This window comes from Ylistrum balloti, unplaced genomic scaffold, assembly GCF_031769215.1.
Source record: "Ylistrum balloti isolate Yb309-2 unplaced genomic scaffold, AGI_CSIRO_Ybal_v1 Utg371108, whole genome shotgun sequence".
NCBI classification, from domain to species: Eukaryota; Metazoa; Mollusca; class Bivalvia; order Pectinida; family Pectinidae; genus Ylistrum; species Ylistrum balloti.
The window spans coordinates 265,360-290,494 of NW_026782609.1; the positions used below are offsets into that span (position 1 = coordinate 265,360).

Consider the following 25,135-nt stretch of genomic DNA (forward strand, 5'->3'; position numbering starts at 1 on the left):
TATTTTTTTGACTTTTGCGATTGTGGCTAGTCCTTGAGAGTGCATGGTGGTGTGGGCTGTTATGAACCACATTAGCCACATCAAGGTCCTCAGTCTCGTATACACATGCCGGGAGTGGGCACTTTTGGCATCTTCAGAGTCCAACCATGGTCGGAAACAAAGGAAGTCACTCTAGATGTCTAATACCGAGAGAATGAGTGAGGTTACCTGTATTTCTAGATACAGGGAAACTCGGTAGGGCACTCTAGATATCAAATACTGAGACACAGGGAGATGTCATTCTTCTTGTTCTTATATGGCAGTACTGGGAGACTCTCATGCTGTCTGATAGTGGGAGACAATAGGGTTGCATTCTTGTTGCCTCATTCAGAGAGATCGTGGAGGACACAAATTTTGTCTAATATAGAGAGACTGATAGAATAAAGTCTTCATGTCTGGCACACTGAGACTGATAGAATAAAGTCTTCATGTCTGGCACACTGAGACTGATAGAATAAAGTCTTCATGTCTGGCACACTGAGACTGATAATCGGGGTCATAAATAAAAACACTCTCTGCTTGATCACTTATTTATTGGTGAAGTGGAACAATGATCATGGTTATCTCAAAGTAATGCTATAAAGAACTACAGGACAAAATCTAAATATCCTCTTAAAATTATTTTATGAATATGCATTGTAATATATATACAATAGACAAATGCTCTTGACTCTCCAAATATTTTTTTTCTTTTGTACTTGCAATCTTGTGTCTTGAAGTAATTCTGCTTCTTCTGGTCACAGTAGGAGATTCTCTGGAGCTTGTGATCAGAACTCTAAGGATTAAGAATATATGTACCGTCTAGTATGACAGTTGCCTGCTGGCCAAGAAATGCTTGAGAACACAGTGCTGTGCTTCAGAATATTTTCTCTTGTAAGATGTTCACATCGAAGGCACAAAGGAACAATTATTTCTAATACTTTCTAATGTGTTTACTATGACATTAAATGTTTTTGATATACTGGAAATTGACATGTTAAAAAGAGTTGAACACTGTTTCCGTGATATGCATGTCTGTCTCCATTTTTACACAGTCGCACATCCTCGTGGTTTGGAGTGTAAATACCAGTGTCAATAGAGGATGAACAATAAAAAAGTATTTTGATTCAACAATTTAAAAAAAATAGCTCCGCAAACGCGGGCAATACCCCACAGCTTTATATAGTTGGAAATGTGTGGTTGGGGTGAGTGGAAAGTTATCTCAAGAATGGATTGTGTAGGTCCATAGGCCCAACATCCCCAGTGAAAATGGTGATGACCGGTGATGTAGTTTTTTTGAGATAATAAGCGATATGCAATTGTTGACGGACGGACAGACGCCGTGCATGATCGCAATACCCCACACCCTTTCGGGCTGTGGGGTAAAAATGCTATTGGCCTTTTTTCTCGTCTCTTAATTTCTTTGAAGCTTTCAATCATGTTAGGGGCATGGTTTCACAGAAACATGAAAGGAACACAACATGGATTATCATGCCATGATGCATGTTATCAAAGTTTTCACATCATACCGAGAAGTCTTGAGAACAATTCATTTGTATTCCATCTTGTGACATAATGGTCATCACATGACTTGTTGGACCTTGAAATCTTCACAAATAACATACCTAAAAGCCTCTGTGTTTAATTTACACTGTACCAACATCAACACCACAACAATAAATAAAACAAACTATCAAATGATATACAAAAAATTTATTTAAAAAAAGACATGGACACACAGAAGTGAATTTTCTTTGATAAAGGAATGTTGAGTACCACAAGTGACTATGTGTTTCATAGAAGCAAGGATTTCTTGTTTTAAGAAAAGTCTGATTTGTATCACAGCGACACCAATATATGCTACTCCTGTATCAGGTACATCCTATACATATATATACGTTTGTTTACTTCATACATTTAACCATAAAAAATTATGGTTTTAATATCTTGTTTAACAATGTCTTTTGAAAAGCTAGTTTGGATTTGCGAGATCAGGACACAATATCCTTCATATCTCGACGAAATCACATCTCTGATATACATAATCATACAGTCCCTGTAAGGATGACCTTGTACTAGTGTCAGCCGTTGCAGCCAATGATCATTACAGCACATATAAAGGGTGTCACTTAGCATTCCTAATTAAGTAGGACATTTTTTGTATGATGTGTCAGGTGGTGATAGTTACAGCATACTTTCTGTGGTTTGATATTGTTCCAATCCCCTCTTGAAACTTTAATATATAGTCATTAATGTACTTTCTTGATACAGCATTTATTACTGGCAATGTTTTAAATTGGTGTATCTGACACACCCACCTCCAGAATACCAATTAGTCCACTGAATACATTCCCATTTTTTTCAGAATGTTCAGGTCACCAAAATTTTCAAAAGCATTATTTCTATGGTTTTATAACAATCTCAACACATGAAAATACATTACAAAAATGTACATGGCTGGATTCTATATAAGACACTACCACACATTCACACCCACAAGGGTTCCAGCACACACATCTTACACAATATCTCGCGTTCTCAGACGAACAGAGTACAGTATCCCTTACAAGTAAGATCAAGTGATTCCTGCTTTCACATATTTTATTCAGAACTTTAAAGTCTAAAATTTGGAGACAACTACATAATTGTTTTAAATATTGCTAGATTTTAAATATTGAGTCTTAATTGGAATACGACTCTAATGTTTAAGGGATCAAATTTTCTTAATTAAAAAAACTGTATTATTCCTGATGTACGAAAAGATTTTAAGCTTTTAAATTACGTTCTGCACAAATTAAAATTCTACCATACTAAATATAATGACACATATTATTGAATCCAAACATAAAAAAAAGTCAAAAATGCACATTTAAGTTTAGATTAATATGTTCTATCACTACAAAAGTTGTCATTGGATACAGATTTGAGGAGGCTGCGACAAACAACCACTACTTAAGAGATGGTGGTGTACTACTGATGATCTAAACTATACACCTCAATATACTAACAAAATACCACATACAGATCTAGATAAAGAAGTGTTTAAGTCCAATATAGACGTGGATGATGTCGAATAGAAACTTCATATCTTGTTTAAGCCAAATGTCTACTGTAAATGAAGTTGGGTAGACACTTCAGATCTTGTTTAAGCCAAATGTCTACTGTAAATGAAGTTGGGTAGACACTTCAGATCTTGTTTAAGCTAAATGTAAATAATGTAAAATTGCAATTTCAGCTATTGAGATTTAAATGGCCATTTCAGATCTGCGTCAAACACTCAAGTGAGCATTTGCTAAGTTATGTGTTGGATATTTTTACACCAACACATGCCAACACTAGTAATAACACCCTCTGATTAAACTTTATACCATATATAGAATTACCTATAATGTGTTAATATATTAACAAGTATACAGACCAAAGTGAACTGTTACCTTTACCTCCAATATTTCTCTTCTTTGTTCAGGTGGACATAGTGTTTGTTATCTGGGTAATCAACAATGGCCCATTAAATATACTAATCATTCTATGAGATTTTCAGTATTCTTAAATTTTTTTACACAAACAACAGATGTTATGTTCCTGGTATGAAAATTGGCTTGCCTGAATGTGGTGATCATTTGATATGACAGATCACTTTGGTCTGACACGTACGTAAAACAAAATATCAAATATTGAGAAACACAAAATAAACATGAAGATATAATGATGAGTTATTATCTGAAAAAAAATCTTTAAATAATTAAACTTTAAGACTTGATGTTAACTTTATCATTTAACCTGTCCTCTTTCACAATGTTAACTTTATCATTTAACCTGTCCTCTTTCACAATTTTAACTTTTCGGCAAATGAAAATCTCAAAACAATTTAGTGACACTTTTCTCTAAATAAGATTTTTTTTTTTTTTTAATTTCATATGAAGCTAATTTTGTTGACAGGATTAAGGTGACAAAGTCTGTGCTTGTTGTTTCCATCTTTAGTGTCAGTTGACATGACTGTGGTAAAGACTTTGTAAAGCCACTCCTGAATGCCACATCAGGACATCACACCAGGACGTTGATCAGGTTTCTCTTTAAACAATAATTCTCTTTCTGAAAACAAAAGATTAACAAAGTTAGGATTCTTTTCCAAGTATCAAGTACGCAATGATTTCATTTATAAGTTTGAGAGAAAAATGAAACATGCATCAGTTTCATGGACAGAAATATCTGGACCTTTGTGCAAGCCAAGCCAAACTCTTACACTCAGAGGTAGTAACCCTTGTCCACAGACAAGGTTCTATTAATCTTCATCAACCTCTCTTTACCCTCGTCTGAAACTCTCTTAGTTTTTCTCAGACAAATTAATATAGGACTTACCCCACAGATATTGGCTGCAGCTCTTGAAGAACACCAGTATTTCGGTCCCTGATCACACTTTTTCGTAACAATCCTATGCTTCATGAAGTACAGGTTATTGTCTTTTGGACCTGTCGTCTTCACTGCCTTGGGTGTAGCACAAAAGTGAAGTTTCTACAAAACATATTCATTTCATGAGGTCAACAGAGGTCAATAATCAAACAAACCTGTCATCCATCATTGTATAAATTTCTGTCAACTTGCTGTCTATTACTCTTAATTATCTGATGCACTGAAGGAACAAATCTTATGGAAGTGTTTGCAGCTGTTCTTTCAGAATGAGGTCTTCATCCGACATATTAGTTAGAATAGATTGTGAAAATAGAAATTAATTGGAACCTACATAAAAAAGGTTCATCCATCTTCAAAATGCAATATCTACATCTTCTGAGAACCACTGAAACACCATACGTTATACTGGAGATGGATGTTGCAAGTTCTTCAACTCTACATAACTAAGGCTGCCATCTGTGTGTTATGTAAGCATGAAACCAAATGTCAAAATATATATCTGTCAATCACTGAGAAAACACAAGTAAACATTGAGAAAGTACCTCCTTGGTGTCTAATTATTACCACAAATACACTGAACCATCTGTCAATCACTGAGAAAACACAAGTAAACATTGAGAAAGTACCTCCTTGGTGTCTAATTATTACCACAAACACACTGAACCATCTGTCAATCACTGAGAAAACACAAGTAAACATTGAGAAAGTACCTCCTTGGTGTCTAATTATTACCACAAATACACTGAACCATCTGTCAATCACTGAGAAAACACAAGTAAACATTGAGAAAGTACCTCCTTGGTGTCTAATTATTACCACAAATACACTGAACCATCTGTCAATCACTGAGAAAACACAAGTAAACATTGAGAAAGTACCTCCTTGGTGTCTAATTATTACCACAAATACACTGAACCATCTGTCAATCACTGAGAAAACACAAGTAAACATTGAGAAAGTACCTCCTTGGTGTCTAATTATTACCAAAAACACACTGAACCATCTGTCAATCACTGAGAAAACACAAGTAAACATTGAGAAAGTACCTCCTTGGTGTCTAATTATTACCACAAATACACTGAACCAGCTGTCAATCACTGAGAAAACACAAGTAAACATTGAGAAAGTACCTCCTTGGTGTCTAATTATTACCACAAATACACTGAACCAGCTGTCAATCACTGAGAAAACACAAGTAAACATTGAGAAAGTACCTCCTTGGTGTCTAATTATTACCACAAATACAATACACTGAACCAGAAACCAAAGGAGTCTTGCATGGTAAGAACTTCCTGAAGCCTCTGAGTGCAAACAAGACTTTGTCGGAAAGACAGAAGGAACATGAACTATCACTGATATGTACATCTGATGAGCATGAAGGATTTCAAGCAGCTACACGCCATCTTTTTGACGAAGAAGATAATAAAAGAATTTACTTACGGTACAAATCATGTAGGGGTCATCCATAGTCTGCAGCCAATGTACCAATTTATCGGAATACTCGTTTACATAGTCCTCGCACTGAAAACATCAGACGATGGAAATGTTAGAATACATGCCATTTATCAACAGACTAATTAATAAAACATCACAGAGATCTCTTACGCTTCTAAAACTCAATGTTATATAAACTTTAGTAGAGTTTAATATATCAAACATTAATAGGTTAAAAAAATCAACAAAATTTAAAATATTTTGTTCATAAAACAGATAAAATGTGTGAGAAAGTCAGTACAACTTCCATGTTATATGTTGATAAAGAGGCGATTGCATGGCTGTGAAAATCAATATGATAATTATAAAGGATTAACTGTCCTGTTTTTATCTTAGTACAAGAATAACAACAGATGTCGTGACAATAAACATGACAGGTAAAACCTACCATTTGCTGATATTCCTTGGGTATTTTCCCACAAGCCATATCCAGAGCTGCTTTAATATCTTCAGCAGTTGCTTTCTCCTTCAGGGCCTGCTTCACATAGGTCATGACCATCTCACACAAAACACACTTGTTGCTGGACTTGGAATCTGTAAACAAATTATTGTGCATCTGTTCATATATCATTGTTTTAATTTAACATGATATTCCAATCAGATATTCCAATTAGATAGGAATGTGGAGGTCAAACACTAAAAACTTTGCATGCCATGTGAGTAACACTATATATCTCCAGTGGCATTTTATTGAACACTCCATGGAATAAATAAATCTGTCCTTGACACTGATCTGATCCGAATGTTCCGTACCCTTGTCCTCAATTTAACTTGGTACTTACAATACAAACAATCATATTTAGGATTTCATTTTATACATTTTCTGTATCTTTTTATAAGTTTAAGGATTCAACTACTAAAGCAGTGACAAAAGAAGGGAGATAATTCACAGAGAGCTACAATCCCCCACACAAACAACCTGCTGCTGACATGGTTCCCAGACCAGTGTAGTGATCCTTTATCTATACACAGTGGAACAAGAATGCTCCAATCCAATTTTAGAAGGAAAATTGATAGATGTTGTTACATAGTAGCATATATGATACTTACTTTCCACATTGAAGATTTTCGTTGGTAAGGCTTCTTTAAACAGTGGTACAACGTGCAGCCTTGGAGAAGCCTTCGGTGGAACCTTTTTCAGGCTTTTCTTGGAAGAGCAGAGACCAATATAACTGCAGATCTCCTCAGGAGCCACTTTTGCCACCAGCGCAGCATATATTTCATCAAAGAAGAGATTCAAGGCAGTCTCACACTCATCCTTAATGCCTGAGATCTCGTTACACATTTTGTCCAGTACACTTCTGACCTCCTCCTATCAAACAAGTATAAGATAGTTTCCAGGAGATTCGAAAACATGGTGAAAATCAGCTCTTTGTGATACATTATAACAACTGTTTGGGATTCATCAGATATATATAAATAGTACAATCTAACAAGCCAATGAGTTTTTCAAAACCAAGAATATTTTCCTACCTTAGTGCTCTTTTCATTCAGAAACTTTGCTGCTTCCCTCATCGAAAATTCACAAAAGACACAAGTACTATCGGCCTTGATAGTCTTAATGACAGCTGAAAAGACAAAGAATTTTTATTATCCTAGTTTTAATGTAGGCAAAGCTACGTAATGACAGTAAATTTAAAAAAAGAGCAATAACTTTGACGAGGGGTCATGAGTCCCGACTTTACTACACTGCACTTTGCTTTCCTTTGGCTGATGTATACATCACAAAAAACGAGGTTAATTCTCTCCCAAAAATTCTCAAATGCATTACAAACTTTTGACTTTCATTTTTAATGATGTAATACCTTGTGTTTTGGCCTATCTATCACCAGGACAGCTGTGTTATAATGTGCGTCTTGTCCTATCTATCATTAGGACAGCTGTGTTATAATGTTTGTCTTGGTCTATCTATCATTAGGACAGCTGTGTTATAATGTTTGTCTTGGTCTATCTATCATAAGGACAGCTTTGTTATAATGTGTCTTGTCCTATCTATCATTAGGACAGCTGTGTTATAATGTTTGTCTTGGTCTATCTATCATTAGGACAGCTTTGTTATAATGTTTGTCTTGGCCTATCTATCATTAGGACAGCTGTGTTATAATGTGTCTTGTCCTATCTATCATTAGGACAGCTGTGTTATAATGTTTGTCTTGGTCTATCATTAGGACAGCTTTGTTATAATGTTTGTCTTGGTCTATCTATCATTAGGACAGCTTTGTTATAATGTGTCTTGTCCTATCTATCATTAGGACAGCTTTGCTATAATGTTTGTCTTGGTCTATCTATCATAAGGACAGCTTTGTTATAATGTGTCTTGTCCTATCTATCATTAGGACAGCTGTGTTATAATGTTTGTCTTGGTCTATCTATCATTAGGACAGCTTTGTTATAATGTTTGTCTTGGTCTATCTATCATTAGGACTGCTTTGTTATAATGTGTCTTGTCCTATCTATCATTAGGACAGCTGTGTTATAATGTTTGTCTTGGTCTATCTATCATTAGGACAGCTTTGTTATAATGTTTGTCTTGGCCTATCTATCATTAGGACAGCTGTGTTATAATGTGTCTTGTCCTATCTATCATTAGGACAGCTGTGTTATAATGTTTGTCTTGGCCTATCTATCATTAGGACAGCTGTGTTATAATGTATCTTGGTCTATCTATCATTAGGACAGCTGTGTTAAAATGTTTGTATTTGCCTATCTATCATTAGGACAGCTGTGTTATAATGTGTCTTGTCCTATCTATCATTAGGACAGCTGTGTTATAATGTTTGTCTTGGTCTATCTATCATTAGGACAGCTGTGTTATAATGTTTGCCTTGGCCTATCTATCGTCAGGACAGCTGTGTTATAATGTTTGTCTTGGTCTATCTATCATTAGGACAGCTGTGTTATAATGTTTGTCTTGGTCTATCTATCATTAGGACAGCTGTGTTATAATGTTTGTCTTGGCCTATCTATCATTAGGACAGCTATGTTATAATGTGTGTCTTGGTCTATCTATCATTAGGACAGCTGTGTTATAATGTGTGCCTTGGTCTATCTATCATTAGGACAGCTGTGTTATAATGTATCTTGGCCTATCTATCATCAGGACAGCTGTGTTATAATGTTTGTCTTGGTCTATCTATCATCAGGACAGCTGTGTTATAATGTATCTTGGCCTATCTATCATCAGGACAGCTGTGTTATAATGTTTGTCTTGGCCTATCTATCATTAGGACAGCTATGTTATAATGTTTGTCTTGGTCTATCTATCATCAGGACAGCTGTGTTATAATGTATCTTGGCCTATCTATCATTAGGACAGCTGTGTTATAATGTGTCTTGGCCTATCTATCATCAGGACAGCTGTGTTATAATGTTTGTCTTGGTCTATCTATTATTAGGACAGCTGTGTTATAATGTTTGCCTTGGCCTATCTATCATTAGGACAGCTGTGTTATAATGTGTCTTGTCCTATCTATCATTAGGACAGCTGTGTTATAATGTTTGTCTTGGTCTATCTATTATTAGGACAGCTGTGTTATAATGTTTGCCTTGGCCTATCTATCATTAGGACAGCTGTGTTATAATGTGTGTCTTGTCCTATCTATCTTTAGGACATTAGAAGAAGTGAGACACTGGACACTGGTAAAAGTGTGGATTATGGAGTGAAGAGCTTCATTTTTGTAAGGGTCACCTGACACCCCAGTTGTAAAATGTAATGTGCATAGTCACGGTGACTTTCATGTGTTCCTTAATGCTTCTCTTGCCAAAGATGTACCTCTACATCAAATCTGGTAATCCTATATGAAAAAGGTTAAGAGATATGCTAAGAAAAAAAGTTTGCCTTTGAACAATGTCAAAGGTCAAATTACAGGAGGTCACAGTGACCTTGGATAGTTGCACAGTATGCCTTCTGCCTCAGATGTTCCTATGGAAGAAGTTCAGTGATCCAATATTAAAGAGGATAAAAGATATGCTTAAAACATGTCTTTTCTGTGAACAAGCTCCAAGGTCAAAATATAGATCACAGGGGCCTTGTAATGTGATACAAATGACCTTCTGCCCCAGATGTTTCTTTAGAGCAGGACAGGGTCAAAGGTCGAGATGGATGCTGTGGCAGCCATCCTGAAAATCAGACCATGCTGATTATCACTAAGGATGAGCTAAGGACCAAGTGGAACACACCACTAAATTATGAAAGAGAAGCAGATATAACAAGAATTGTTATGGACAGCAGACCACTAACAAAATGTGATTTCATCAGCCAGTCTTGTGTGACAAGGTAGGCTAATATAAAAATGAAAGATATTCTTGATAAATAAAGTTAATAAATATTCATATGATAAATTTTTTTGTAAAAAATCTGATGAATAAAACAACTTCATTTATGTTCCATTATGTTTAACATCTGACAGAATTTAAAATCTGACACAAGTAATAACAAGTTCAACAAGAGATCCCAGAGGGATCTTGGCGCCATCCATTTGAGGATCTGTTTTCAGTTCTTGAAGATTTGTTTATTTTTTTCTTGTTACAGGTGTTGTAAATGTACATGAACTGGTCTTCATTGAATGTACTCAATGATGGCACAAGATATTTTTATTAAGCACCTATTAGCAAATATCATTTGAAAAAGATCCCAAAGTATTATTAGATATCAGCCAGTTACAGGTGGATAATGGACATGGTCTTGAATCAATATGATAGAATATTGAAGAAAATATGCTTGTGCTGTATTACTGTCGACATCCAAGAAGACTGCCTGTGGGCCACCTTGATTTCAAATCAGTCCAAAAAAGGTACAATGCACAACTAGGGACCAAGGGAAACCAATACCTATGAAATATCAGAAGGATCCATCCAGTACTTCCTCAGAAATAGCGGTAACAAGATTTTACTCTCAAAATACAAGATGGCTGCCTGTCAGCCATCTGATTTCGAATCAGTCCAAAAAAGGTACACTGCACAACTAGGGACCAAGGGGAATCGCCCTATGAAATCTGACAAAGATCCATCAAGTACTTTCTCAGAAATAGCGGTACCAAATTTTTCTTTTTAAAATAAAAGAAGGCCGACAAGCGGCCATCTTGAATTCAGATCAGTCCAAAACAGATACAATGCACAACTCGTGACCAAGGGGAAATTGCATATGAAATTTGAGAAAGATCCATCCAGTACTTTCCCAGAAATAGCGGTAACAAACTTTTACTTTCAATCTCCAAGATGGCTGCCTTTCGGCCATCTTGAATTCGAATCTGTCCCAAAAATGTACAATGCACAACTAGGGACCAAGGGAAACCTGCATATAAAATTTGAGAAAGATCCATCCAGAACTTTCCAAGAAATAGCGGTAACAAACTTTAACTTCCAAAATCCAAGATGGCTGCCTGTCAGCCATCTTGAATTCAAATCAGTCCAAAAAATGTACAATGCACAACTAGGGACCAAGGGGAACCTGCATATGAAATTTGAGAAAGATCCATCTAGTGCTTTTCCATAAATAGTGGTAACAAGAATTGTTTACGGATGGACTAACGACGGACGGACGACGGACGCAGGGCAATTTGAATAGCCCATCATCTGATGATGGTGGGCTAAAAATAATTTAAAGTCCAAATGTATAGACAATTACACAATGATAGTTGGAGAGTCAAACACAGTTAAACAGGTTGAACTTGTCTGATCAGCCTACTTGTGGTAAGGAGACAAGGTTGTTATTCAGTTTATATAACAAGGCAGCAGCTGCGAACCCTGTATGACCCTTACCTTTAGATGGTGTAGTTTTGACTGCCTGTTTAGCCGAACAAACACCAAGGTCCTTACAAAAAGTGGCAGGATTCAGCTCCCCAGCTAGCAGGTCGAGTACAAATGGGGTGTACTCATCTACAAAATTCTTGCACTCTGCAATCAGGTTTCCACTCAGCCTGGTACAAATAATACTGTCCAGCTGTGACATAATTTCTGCCTGCATTGGGAAGAAATGTACAACTGTTCAGTTAAAAAATCCAACGATTATCAATATGCTTTAAAGATGCATGTTTTGTATTGGTATAACATAATAGAAGAGTTTTAGGATACATTTCATAGATATGAAGAAAGATATATGATGTATTATGTTGAACACAAACCTGGAATTCTTGATTCTTCAGCAGACTGTCTACCTCTGTAGCTATGGTGTTACAGACATCACAGAGGGCCCCATTGCTAGTCACCATAGGTACAGGGGCTGCACAAAGGTTCATTTTACCACAGAGGTACCCAGCATTCTACAAACAGAAATTACCTCATGTATCAACGTATCAACAAATTTCATTAGACCACCTATAAACATGTATATCCCACGTATCCCACTAGATCTAGAGCTCAGTGATTACCACAACTAATAAGAGGTATAACAGAGCAGCTCTGTAAGGTTTTTCTATATTTCAATAGCTTTAGCTTTTACTTGGAGTCATTATCGCTGTATGGAAGTTCATGATAGCTAACAGATATCATAAAGTGCAAAACTCGCCAGTATCTGTTTCAAAACCCACCAGTATCTGTTTCAAAACTCACCAGCATCTGTTTCAAAACTCACCGATATCCGTTTCAAAACTTACCAGTATCTGTTTCAAAACTCACCAGTATCTGTTTCAAAATTTGGAAGACAGCTGTGCCATACATATCAACATCCATCTTGCACTTCAAAAAAACCCAAAAGATTTCAATAAAACAAATAATGAAGACAAATAGTATATGGTGTGAAGGTGGAACCTTAGATCAGTGCATTTTCTTATCATTGGATTCTCATCCATCTTACAGTATACAAAGCATATATGAACCTGTAATCCAATTAGAAATCAATTTTTAGAACAGGAGATTGCTGAATTTCAGCCATTTTGACCGCATCTGGCTGAATCCAAAAGAAGCTAGAGTTATCTTACTTCAAGCCAAATTATAACTGACACAGTTACTTTCCATTCAGGCATGTTATAAATGTATATTACCTGTGCTGCTGAACTTCCAAGCCTGGGACACACATAATTTTCAAGGAAATTCTTGATTGTATTCTGGAATTGAGAAAACCCTATGTTGCATAACATTTCTGTTTCAGTAAACTTCATCATTCTCATTATTACAAAATAAAAGAATTTTATTGATAATTAAGATGACTTTGATTGGCAGTCAAAGGATTTGGCAACAGAATGCTGCAACGCATGTGTATTTCCATCACATGCATATAGAGCAAGATACTGACATACAAACAAGAATGATCTTTTTTAATGGTTTTAAAGACCGACAACTCTGATAAAAAAATGACAGATTTTGACCAATATCAAATTTATCCAAGATCTCACACAAAAGAATGTACACTTCAAATCTTGCTAACAAATTCAGAAACATTGGACCAATTTTGACCAATATCAAATTAATTGATGAACTCACTGATATAAAGCAATGTAACAAATTTGGTTTCAATCTGATGAAAAATCTAAAGTTAGATTAAGAGAAGTAGGCCTAGGCTCAACGTCATCAAATGATTCATCAGGACTACACCTATCCAAAGTCTTATCATTTACCATTGAGAAGATAGGAGTCAAAGTTGTGTGCAAACAAATGAACCAAAACCAATATGCCCCTTAATCTTCAATCTTATGGGCAATGAAAAAAAAGCCTGAAACAAAACACCCACAAGAGAAAGAGCTTGGGGTATGTTTAATTTATATGGCTTTTGTTATACAAGCTGCATGAACTAGATCGACCAAGACTACGCTGAATGTGCTGCCCCCTACCTGAACTGTGGCAGAACTCTCCAGGAAACTCAGGGCTTTAATAAGTGCTGTACAAGCCTCACATTCAATGGTTCCGAGCTGTGTGCAAAAAGTAGTATGTTATGTATATATATATAGTATGTTCAGCTTTTCACCCACCAAAATCCATTATCTGATTCTTTCCTAAATACTTGGGAGTGAGGATACTACATATACTACTTGACATGGAGAGCAAATTTGTTAATGACATTCATCATTCCACTGACATTTACATTAAACAAATCTTTAACCCACAGAAATTGAATACTGCAAAAATAAAACAACATATTTAACCCCAAATGAAAATTGATCTAATCCAAATTTTAAAGCAGTTTTTTGAATGAAGAGAAAGACTTCAGGTTTTACTTGCTTTTACAACATTGATTGCTTATTGATTCATGCTCCAAAGACCAGAAAAATTACTTATGTTTAATAAGTGTTCAAGTTGTTTCAAAGATTTGATTGCACAATGTTATAGTAAAGTTCTCAAGTACTATGAGTAGTATTGTTCTCGACGAACTGATACATCCCCTAGGTCATTTAGAGACTAATTGATACATACTTTTGGGCAATGACCCAATAGATACAATCATCTGTATTTTCTATTTCTAACTATACAACATCATTAATATCAGCAGTAAAATAGTATCACACTTAGTAAACAACAGCATTTTTATATCATTATTTTCACTACACTGTGCTATATCAGTAAAACAAGACATTTGTCAAACAACGTATTGAGTTAACATGATATTATATCAGGAAAAAAGACATGTTTGCTAACAATCTAAAATAAGATGTTTAAGATTTGACCATTGTGACTCCCAGTACATACCTGTAATTTAGCTGCTCCTAGAGAACTGGGACACATTCCAAGGTTAATACACACCTGGTCATCGATCTGTTGAGGAAACACAAGAGATACTATTGTTAAATTGTCACTTGTATACCACCATCAATGTTAGCAGCACAGATATTCGAATACAAACATTCATCATTGTAATGTAAAATTTGTCATTCTGTTCATATAAAATATTTTGAAAATGATGATAGAGATACTGCATTGTGGGCCCCCCCAATTACAATGTTACTTCCAACCCATTGTGGGCCCCCCAATTACAGTGTTACTTCCAACCCATTGTGGGCCCCCAAATTACAGTGTTACTTCCAACCCATTGTGGGCCCCCAATTACAATGTTACTTCCAACCCATTGTGGGCCCCCCAATTACAGTGTTACTTCCAACCCATTGTGGGCCTCCAATTACAATGTTACTTCAAACCCATTGTGGGCCCCCCAATTACAATGTTACTTCCAACCCATTGTGGCCCCCCCAATTACAGTGTTACTTCCAACCCATTGTGGGCCCCCCAATTACAATGTTACTTCCAACCCATTGTGGGCCCCCAATTACAATGTTACTTCCAACCCATTGTGGGCCCCCCAATTACAGTGTTACTTCCAACCCATTGTGGGCCCCCCAATTACAGTGTTACTTCAAACCCATTGTGGGCCCCCCAATTACAGTGTTACTTCAAACTCATTGTGGGCCCCCCAATTACAATGTTACTTCCAACCCATTGTGGGCCCCCCAATTACAGTGTTACTTCCAACCCATTGTGGGCCCCCCAATTACAATGTGGCTTACAACCAAATGTGGGCCACCAACAACAGTGTTACTACACATGTATTATACCACTGTGGGGCCCCCAATAACAGTGTCACTAATATCCCAAAGAACATATGTTTTCATGTTTTATAAGAGTCGCCAATAGTAGATATGGTGGGATGCAGTTATTCTACCACAGAGTACAAAATGTAGGTCAGAACAGAGGCTTTGTCAAGGTGCTGATCACAAGATTGATACCTTTGGGTAGAATCTCATTATTCCACATATCTACATATGTTTGACTATTTTTCTCTAACCTACTACATGAATATTTGGTAAGCGCAATGTTAATCATGTTATAAAATGTTGTTCACATTCCCACAAACAAAAGTTGTTACATTATCAAAGAACAGATAAAGATATATTAATAATACAACAGCCATATATAATGGGTATACCACAATTTATAGAACATCACAATCTCTTCATGACAAGCTGGTGTAATCATTTCTTTAGTTCATAAGATGGAGTTTGCTGATGATGGAATGATCCTCAAGAGCAAGCAAGCTTTTGACAGGATTTCGATTGTGATACCATGTAACATCATCAAACTGTGATGTCATGACAGTAAAGTCATTTAGTACATCTATGTGTAATAGGAGGTCTCTCTTACCCAGGACATGCTTTTTAACCATAGGGGATTCCCCTGTCAAGACAATGGTTTTACCATGGGGGATTCCCCTGTGAGGACAATGGATTTACCATGGGGGATTCCCCTGTCAGGACAATGGTTTTACCATGTGGGATTCCCCTGTGAGGACAATGGATTTACCATGGGGGATTCCCCTGTCAAGACAATGGTTTTACCATGGGGGATTCCCCTGTCAGGACAATAGATTTACCATGGGGGATTCCCCTGTCAGGACAATAGATTTACCATGGGGGATTCCCCTGACAGGACAATGGTATGACATCACAGTAAGAATTCACTGGTGTCAATACTCCTTTGGCATCTATGATGCATGTTGATAATAAAATCACTTGCTATCATAGAAATACAATCTAGTATTATGTCGTAGTGGAGATTTCACACGGTGTATATTAGATGTAGGACTCTGGACCCTCTTAACATGGAATCATTAGATTCAGTAACTATTTTGGTTGCTAAAATGTACCTTTCTAAAATTTGTCACATTTTGATCACTTACAAAATTTACCAAATCTTTTGAGGAAAATCAAAATTTTCCTGTATACATACCAATGAGCCAGCAATCAACTGGAACACACCAATATAGTTGTCCTCCACAGTCTGTTTACACTACAAACAAGAAAAATATTTATTTAAACATTTCTCAAAAAGGTTTAAAACTAAAATGAACCACTTCATGAATGCATAAATGTTTCCCATTTCATTTTTAAACAAATTTTGTTTTAATAAAATGGTTTTAATATCATAACTGTGTTAACACTCAAAGAAATGGATTTAAGTTAAAGAGATCCCAGAGAGATCCTGGGGCTCACCCTTGTTAGATCTTTATTCCGTAGGTCTTTTCCTTTCTTCTATCCTCTATTTTTGTTCTTAACCACACGAAATTTGAAAATTCCTCATAAGAAATACTCAAAACTGTCCAAGATGGCCACCTGTCACCTATTTTGTTTTTCTGATCGGTCCCAAAACCAAATGGGCACATGAGGACTACTAAGGACCAAGAGGTATCTTCATATGAAATTTTAGAAATCCAGAAATAGCAGTAACAAACTTTAATGGTAAAAAAAGGTGGTTGCCTGTCATTGTTTTTGTTTTTTTTTTCATCAGTCCCTGAATGAAATATACACAACTTGGGACTTAGGGACCTACTAATGAAGTCTAAGAAGAAACCACAAATTACTTACCCAGAAATAGAAATAACACACATGACTTGAACCACAAATTACTTACCCAGAAATAGAAATAACACACATGACTTGAACCACAAATTACTTACCCAGAAATAGAAATAACACACATGACTTGAACCACAAATTACTTACCCAGAAATAGAAATTACTTACCCAAAAATAGAAATAACACACATGACTTGAACCACAAATTACTTATGCAGAAATAGAAATTACTTACCCAGAAATAGAAATAACACTCTATGACCTCAACCACAAATTACTTATGCAGAAATAGAAATAACTATGACAATCAAAAAACAATGATGGCCACCTGTCTGCCATCTTCTTTTCCAGTCTCCCAAAATAGATAATTCATACCTAATGACCAAAGTGGACATATGAAGTTTGAGAATGATTCATCCAGTGCTTCTCAAGAAATAATAATAACAAGAATTGATTAAGGATAGAAATTGGAACAGACAAAGGATAAAGGGCCATTTGAGTTACCCATCTTTTGATGACGGAGGACTAGTAATTTCTCTCACGTGGAGTATGCGATGTTTGATGTCTTGACGAGTGGTTCACAAGATGTCATGACCTTGACATTGAGGTGTTGATCACAGCCTGACATGTCATCTTGTTATGACATGTATAACAACAAAGTTTTAGCACTTTGATAATCTGAAGTTGTTGCTGTAGAAAGACAAACTGACTGCCAGAGTGAAAACTGCAATAATATAAGCTTGTCCTTCATCATACATGGACAAAGAGAGGGGAGATAAATCCAGGAGACTTACCAAGTCAGCTAATTCACCAAGATGGGCACATACATTCTGCTCCACAAAGTCCACCACTTTCCTCTGTAAACAGAACACATCTCTGTTGTAACACAACCTTTAAGTAATTTTACAATTCATCAAACAACAAGTTCAATTCATAATGCTTACCAAATATTGTTTATACATAATTTCAGCAAATACCAGAGTCTAATTAGTATTCGTGTAATTAGATAAGGATTAAGGATCTCTCATTGGCTATTTCATTTACTTCACAGGATATCTAACTAACCTCTATGTTTGGGTCACATACCATCTACCTTATACTTCGATGGTAAGGCATATTTGATATTCCAGGGGTTATGCTCACTAAGGCTCTCTGCATCCCTGGACCATTTCATCACAAAATTGAAGGTTCCATGTGTGACACCTCGGTATAAGATGAGAACACTAGTTTGATCTGTGCAGTACATCCAACGAATCTCGAGTTTGCATAACAGTGCTGGCTTTGGAGTTGAGTGTTGCTCCTTTGTAACCTTCATAAGAGTGTATTTTTTTCCTGAAACCTGCTCGAGACAAATCAAGTCACTCCACTTGTGCTTTCAATTATGCCAGCAAATGATCCAGGAGTGCAGAGAATGAAGGTGTTTATAACACCTGGAATATTAAAGATGATGGTAGGGTTACAGGCTGCCTAACTTACCTGTATGGTTGGGTCACGGGCTGCCTAACTTACCTGTATGGTTGGGTCAAGGGCTGCCTAACTTACCTGTATGGTTGGGTCAAGGGCTGCCTAACTTACCTGTATGGTTGGGTCACAGGCTGCCTAACTTACCTGTATGGTTGGGTCACAGGCTGCCTAACTTACCTGTATGGTTGGGTCACGGGCCATCTTTCTGAGATCTGCGGCGATTGACTTACAGGCATCACATTCCAATGCATTTGTGGTGACATGGATGCCCATCTGCAATCAAGGATATTTTTATAAAACTGCAGGTCATATACCACAGAGACATCTTCTATCTAAGTCTATGTAACACAGTAAATGCTACCGAATGAAAGAGAAACAACAAAGACAATTGACAAGACAAATATTTGTAAGATTTGTCTACTTTTTCACCCCATCAGCAGTTCTTGTAAAATAGCTTACTTTTCTCAGGACTACCATGACAAAAGTTTTCATGTCATTGAACTTAGATCGGAGTTCCAGTGTGGCCTCGCCTGTACAGAAGCCAACTGCACTGCATGTCACTGTGGGATCCTAAGTATAGACAAGAAATTGTTGTTTTAGTGTTCAATACACATATAGGTAAACAAACGTCATAATACACATATAAAGCCGATGTTCAGCCCACCTCTACAAGTTGTCATTTTTGATACAGTTGTACTTCAAAACCAAAGCACAAAAAGAAACACAAGTCTCTGTTAATTTCTTTTTGAAATTGTACCTTTGTCAGATTAGTATACAAATTGTACCTTTGTCAGATTAGTATACAAATTGTACCTTTGTCAGATTAGTATACAAATTGTACCTTTGTCAGATTAGTAATTGTACCTTTGTCAGATTAGTATACAAATTGTACCTTTGTCAGATTAGTATACAAATTGTACCTTTGTCAGATTAGTATACAAATTGTACCTTTGTCAGATTAGTAATTGTACCTTTGTCAGATTAGTATACAAATTGTACCTTTGTCAGATTAGTAATTGTACCTTTGTCAGATTAGTATACAAATTGTACCTTTGTCAGATTAGTATACAAATTGTACCTTTGTCAGATTAGTATACAAATTGTACCTTTGTCAGATTAGTAATTGTACCTTTGTCAGATTAGTATACAAATTGTACCTTTGTCAGATTAGTAATTGTACCTTTGTCAGATTAGTAATTGTACCTTTGTCAGATTAGTATACAAATTGTACCTTTGTCAGATTAGTATACAAATTGTACCTTTGTCAGATTAGTATACAAATTGTACCTTTGTCAGATTAGTATACAAATTGTACCTTTGTCAGATTAGTATATAAATTGTACCTTTGTCAAATTAGTATACAAATTGTACCTTTGTCAGATTAGTATACAAATTGTACCTTTGTCAGATTAGTATACAAATTGTACCTTTGTCAGATTAGTATACAAATTGTACCTTTGTCAGATTAGTAATTGTACCTTTGTCAGATTAGTATACAAATTGTACCTTTGTCAGATTAGTATACAAATTGTACCTTTGTCAGATTAGTATACAAATTGTACCTTTGTCAGATTAGTATACAAATTGTACCTTTGTCAGATTAGTATATAAATTGTACCTTTGTCAGATTAGTATATAAATTGTACCTTTGTCAGATTAGTAATTGTACCTTTGTCAGATTAGTATACAAATTGTACCTTTGTCAGATTAGTATATAAATTGTACCTTTGTCAGATTAGTATACAAATTGTACCTTTGTCAGATTAGTATACAAATTGTACCTTTGTCAGATTAGTATACAAATTGTACCTTTGTCAGATTAGTATATAAATTGTACCTTTGTCAGATTAGTATACAAATTGTACCTTTGTCAGATTAGTATACAAATTGTACCTTTGTCAGATTAGTATACAAATTGTACCTTGTCAGATTAGTATACAAATTGTACCTTTGTCAGATTAGTATACAAATTGTACCTTTGTCAGATTAGTATACAAATTGTACCTTTGTCAGATTAGTATACAAATTGTACCTTTGTCAGTATACAAATTGTACCTTTGTCAGATTAGTAATTGTACCTTTGTCAGATTAGTATACAAATTGTACCTTTGTCAGATTAGTATACAAATTGTACCTTTGTCAGATTAGTATACAAATTGTACCTTTGTCAGATTAGTATATAAATTGTACCTTTGTCAGATTAGTATACAAATTGTACCTTTGTCAGATTAGTATACAAATTGTACCTTTGTCAGATTAGTATACAAATTGTACCTTTGTCAGATTAGTATATAAATTGTACCTTTGTCAGATTAGTAATTGTACCTTTGTCAGATTAGTATACAAATTGTACCTTTGTCAGATTAGTATATAAATTGTACCTTTGTCAGATTAGTATACAAATTGTACCTTTGTCAGATTAGTATACAAATTGTACCTTTGCAGATTAGTATACAAATTGTACCTTTGTCAGATTAGTATATAAATTGTACCTTTGTCAGATTAGTATATTGTACCTTTGTCAGATTAGTAATTGTACCTTTGTCAGAAGTATACAAATTGTACCTTTGTCAGATTAGTATACAAATTGTACCTTTGTCAGATTAGTATACAAATTGTACCTTTGTCAGATTAGTATACAAATTGTACCTTTGTCAGATTAGTATATAAATTGTACCTTTGTCAGATTAGTATACAAATTGTACCTTTGTCAGATTAGTATACAAATTGTACCTTTGTCAGATTAGTATATAAATTGTACCTTTGTCAGATTAGTAATTGTACCTTTGTCAGATTAGTATACAAATTGTACCTTTGTCAGATTAGTATATAAATTGTACCTTTGTCAGATTAGTATACAAATTGTACCTTTGTCAGATTAGTATACAAATTGTACCTTTGTCAGATTAGTATACAAATTGTACCTTTGTCAGATAAGTATACAAATTGTACCTTTGTCAGATTAGTATACAAATTGTACCTTTGTCAGATTAGTATACAAATTGTACCTTTGTCAGGTAAGTATACAAATTGTACCTTTGTCAGATTAGTATACAAATTGTACCTTTGTCAGATTAGTATACAAATTGTACCTTTGTCAGATTAGTATACAAATTGTACCTTTGTCAGATTAGTATACAAATTGTACCTTTGTCAGATTAGTATACAAATTGTACCTTTGTCAGATTAGTATATAAATTGTACCTTTGTCAGATTAGTAATTGTACCTTTGTCAGATTAGTATACAAATCGTACCTTTGTCAGATTAGTATACAAATTGTACCTTTGTCAGATTAGTATACAAATTGTACCTTTGTCAGATTAGTATACAAATTGTACCTTTGTCAGATTAGTATACAAATTGTACCTTTGTCAGATTAGTAATTGTACCTTTGTCAGATAAGTATACAAATTGTACCTTTGTCAGATTAGTATACAAATTGTACCTTTGTCAGATTAGTATACAAACTGTACCTTTGTCAGATTAGTATACAAATTGCTAAATCTAACTACCATTTCCAAGAGATCTGATTCTAACAAAACTTAATTTTACACAAGTATTGAAGAACTTGGAAACTTTAAATAGCCAAACTAGGTCATCATTCTTATCACTGCAACCACAACTTACGATGTAGGAGGCGAGCACTGACAGACCCTGAGGCACATAGGTATCCACCAGATCATTACACTGAAAATATATCAGGTTGTCAATACAGCAATATCATACAAACCCATCAACAAAAATTAATGTGTTCAAAGACTGCTGTAACTAATAACCATAGGATCTTTAACTCAAAATTTAACAAGTTTACAATGTCCCAAAGGTGAGTAACTTGATTATCTCTGATAATTTTTCCACTTTGATTTTCATTTAACACCCTCTTTCCATATATGGATATATCAATATACCCCAATTAAATATCTTCCCCTTATGCATGGTTATCACTGAAGAATACTTACAATAGCCTCCACTGAACCAAGCTGAGAACATACAATCTGTTTCAACATCCCAATCAGCTGGCTCTGTAAATTCAAAATGATTATTCACAATGAAATGATAATCAACAGAATTGTATACCGTTCTCTCTCTACCACTGTTCCCTCCCTACAGCTGTTCCCTCCCTACCACTGTTCCCTTCCTACCACTGTTCCCTTCCTACAGCTGTTCCCTCCCTACAACTGTTCCCTCCCTACTGCTATCCTTGCTACCCTGTATCCTCCCCCTACCCTGTATCCTCTTCCTACCCTGTATCCTCTCTACCCTGTATCCTCTCTCTACTCTGATCCATTTTCCATCTCCTGTTGTTCTCTCTACATCTAATCACATTCTTTACTTACTATATAAACATAAAAAAGGCATATACACTATACACAATACAATAAATCTATGTACAAACACAAATCAAATTTAGTTTGAGGGTGTCATGAATTGAATTCAAAGCTGTCCCATTGTGGTCTATACACAAATCAAATTTAGTTTGAGGGTGTCGTGAATTGAATTCAAAGCTGTCCCATTGTGGTCTATACACAAATCAAATTTAGTTTGAGGGTGTCATGAATTGAATTCAAAGCTGTCCCATTGTGGTCTATACACAAATCAAATTTAGTTTGAGGGTGTCGTGAATTGAATTCAAAGCTGTCCCATTGTGGTCTATACACAAATCAAATTTAGTTTGAGGGTGTCGTGAATTGAATTCAAAGCTGTCCCATTGTGGTCTATACACAAATCAAATTTAGTTTGAGGGTGTCGTGAATTGAATTCAAAGCTGTCCCATTGTGGTCTAAACACAAATCAAATTTAGTTTGAGGGTGTCGTGAATTGAATTCAAAGCTGTCCCATTGTGGTCTATACACAAATCAAATTTAGTTTGAGGGTGTCGTGAATTGAATTCAAAGCTGTCCCATTGTGGTCTATACACAAATCAAATTTAGTTTGAGGGTGTCGTGAATTGAATTCAAAGCTGTCCCATTGTGGTCTATACACAAATCAAATTTAGTTTGAGGGTGTCATGAATTGAATTCAAAGCTGTCCCATTGTGGTCTATACACAAATCAAATTTAGTTTGAGGGTGTCATGAATTGAACTGAACGTGTCCCATTGTGGTCTATAACAGCTGTACACCTGTGTGTATTTGTTTACATTTTCAAAATCAACATTAAAAGACTCTTTTAAAAAAGGATATTGATTGAGCATTATCTTATAGGTAAATATCTTATAACATTTAGGTTCAAAGTGAATTATATTTAATAAAGATAAACACGTACACACTGAGACATTGTAGCTTAAAAGATGTTGTTATATGCAAGTGCCTACCTCAGTATCAGGAGCAGTGAGAAGGTTCTTGATGTCAGTTATGAAGCTGACACAGTCAGTACAGATGTTACCAGCGTTGACTGGTGTGGCTTCCACCAGAGGGACTAAAGAATTAGTCTGAAAGTGTAAATAATTATCATCAGGTATGTCTATCACTCCCTCTAGGGGACTAAAACACCTGGTATGTCTATCACTCCCTCTAGGGGACTAAAACACCAGGTATGTCTATCACTCCCTCTAGGGGACTAAAACACCAGGTATGTCTATCACTCCCTCTAGGGGACTAAAACACCAGGTATGTCTATCACTCCCTCTAGGGGACTAAAACACCAGGTATGTCTATCACTCCCTCTAGGGGACTAAAACACCAGGTATGTCTATCACTCCCTCTAGGGGACTAAAACACCAGGTATGTCTATCACTCCCTCTAGGGGACTAAAACACCAGGTATGTCTATCACTCCCTCTAGGGGACTAAAACACCAGGTATGTCTATCACTCCCTCTAGGGGACTAAAACACCTGGTATGTCTATCACTCCCTCTAGGGGACTAAAACACCAGGTATGTCTATCACTCCCTCTAGGGGACTAAAACACCTGGTATGTCTATCACTCCCTCTAGGGGACTAAAACACCAGGTATGTCTATCACTCCCTCTAGGGGACTAAAACACCAGGTATGTCTATCACTCCCTCTAGGGGACTAAAACACCAGGTATGTCTATCACTCCCTCTAGGGGACTAAAACACCAGGTATGTCTATCACTCCCTCTAGGGGACTAAAACACCAGGTATGTCTATCACTCCCTCTAGGGGACTAAAACACCAGGTATGTCTATCACTCCCTCTAGGGGACTAAAACACCTGGTATGTCTATCACTCCCTCTAGGGGACTAAAACACCAGGTATGTCTATCACTCCCTCTAGGGGACTAAAACACCTGGTATGTCTATCACTCCCTCTAGGGGACTAAAACACCAGGTATTTCTATCACTCCCTCTAGGGGACTAAAACACCTGGTATGTCTATCACTCCCTCTAGGGGACTAAAACACCTGGTATGTCTATCACTCCCTCTAGGGGACTAAAACACCTGGTATGTCTATCACTCCCTCTAGGGGACTAAAACACCAGGTATGTCTATCACTCCCTCTAGGGGACT

At 36.0% G+C, this 25,135-nt stretch overlaps 1 protein-coding gene across 2 annotated transcripts in view; it reads right to left on the bottom strand.

Annotated features, from left to right (window-relative positions):
• Positions 1–1,716: 1,716 nt before the first annotated feature.
• LOC132560739 (prosaposin-like) overlaps positions 1,717–25,135 on the bottom strand; it is a 35,674-nt gene continuing 12,255 nt past the window's right edge. Inside the window, exons 7-26 of one of the 2 annotated variants that reach the window (XR_009554667.1) lie at positions 23,977–24,093; positions 22,623–22,685; positions 22,291–22,350; positions 19,122–19,232; positions 18,840–18,935; positions 17,993–18,055; positions 16,573–16,632; positions 14,542–14,607; positions 13,689–13,766; positions 12,903–12,965; positions 12,538–12,597; positions 12,045–12,182; positions 11,683–11,881; positions 7,396–7,490; positions 6,973–7,234; positions 6,311–6,456; positions 5,869–5,949; positions 4,378–4,530; positions 3,835–4,110; positions 1,717–3,798 (exon numbers count right to left, since the gene is read on the bottom strand). Coding sequence is in view for 1 of the 2 variants with exons in the window: in XM_060225414.1 (XP_060081397.1) it covers positions 4,063–4,110; positions 4,378–4,530; positions 5,869–5,949; positions 6,311–6,456; positions 6,973–7,234; positions 7,396–7,490; positions 11,683–11,881; positions 12,045–12,182; positions 12,538–12,597; positions 12,903–12,965; positions 13,689–13,766; positions 14,542–14,607; positions 16,573–16,632; positions 17,993–18,055; positions 18,840–18,935; positions 19,122–19,232; positions 22,291–22,350; positions 22,623–22,685; positions 23,977–24,093 (1,959 nt within the window). In the remaining variant the exon portion in view is untranslated. Of the gene's footprint in view, positions 4,111–4,377; positions 4,531–5,868; positions 5,950–6,310; positions 6,457–6,972; positions 7,235–7,395; positions 7,491–11,682; positions 11,882–12,044; positions 12,183–12,537; positions 12,598–12,902; positions 12,966–13,688; positions 13,767–14,541; positions 14,608–16,572; positions 16,633–17,992; positions 18,056–18,839; positions 18,936–19,121; positions 19,233–22,290; positions 22,351–22,622; positions 22,686–23,976; positions 24,094–25,135 lie in introns of both variants that reach the window. The other variant, XM_060225414.1, reaches the window with a different exon arrangement.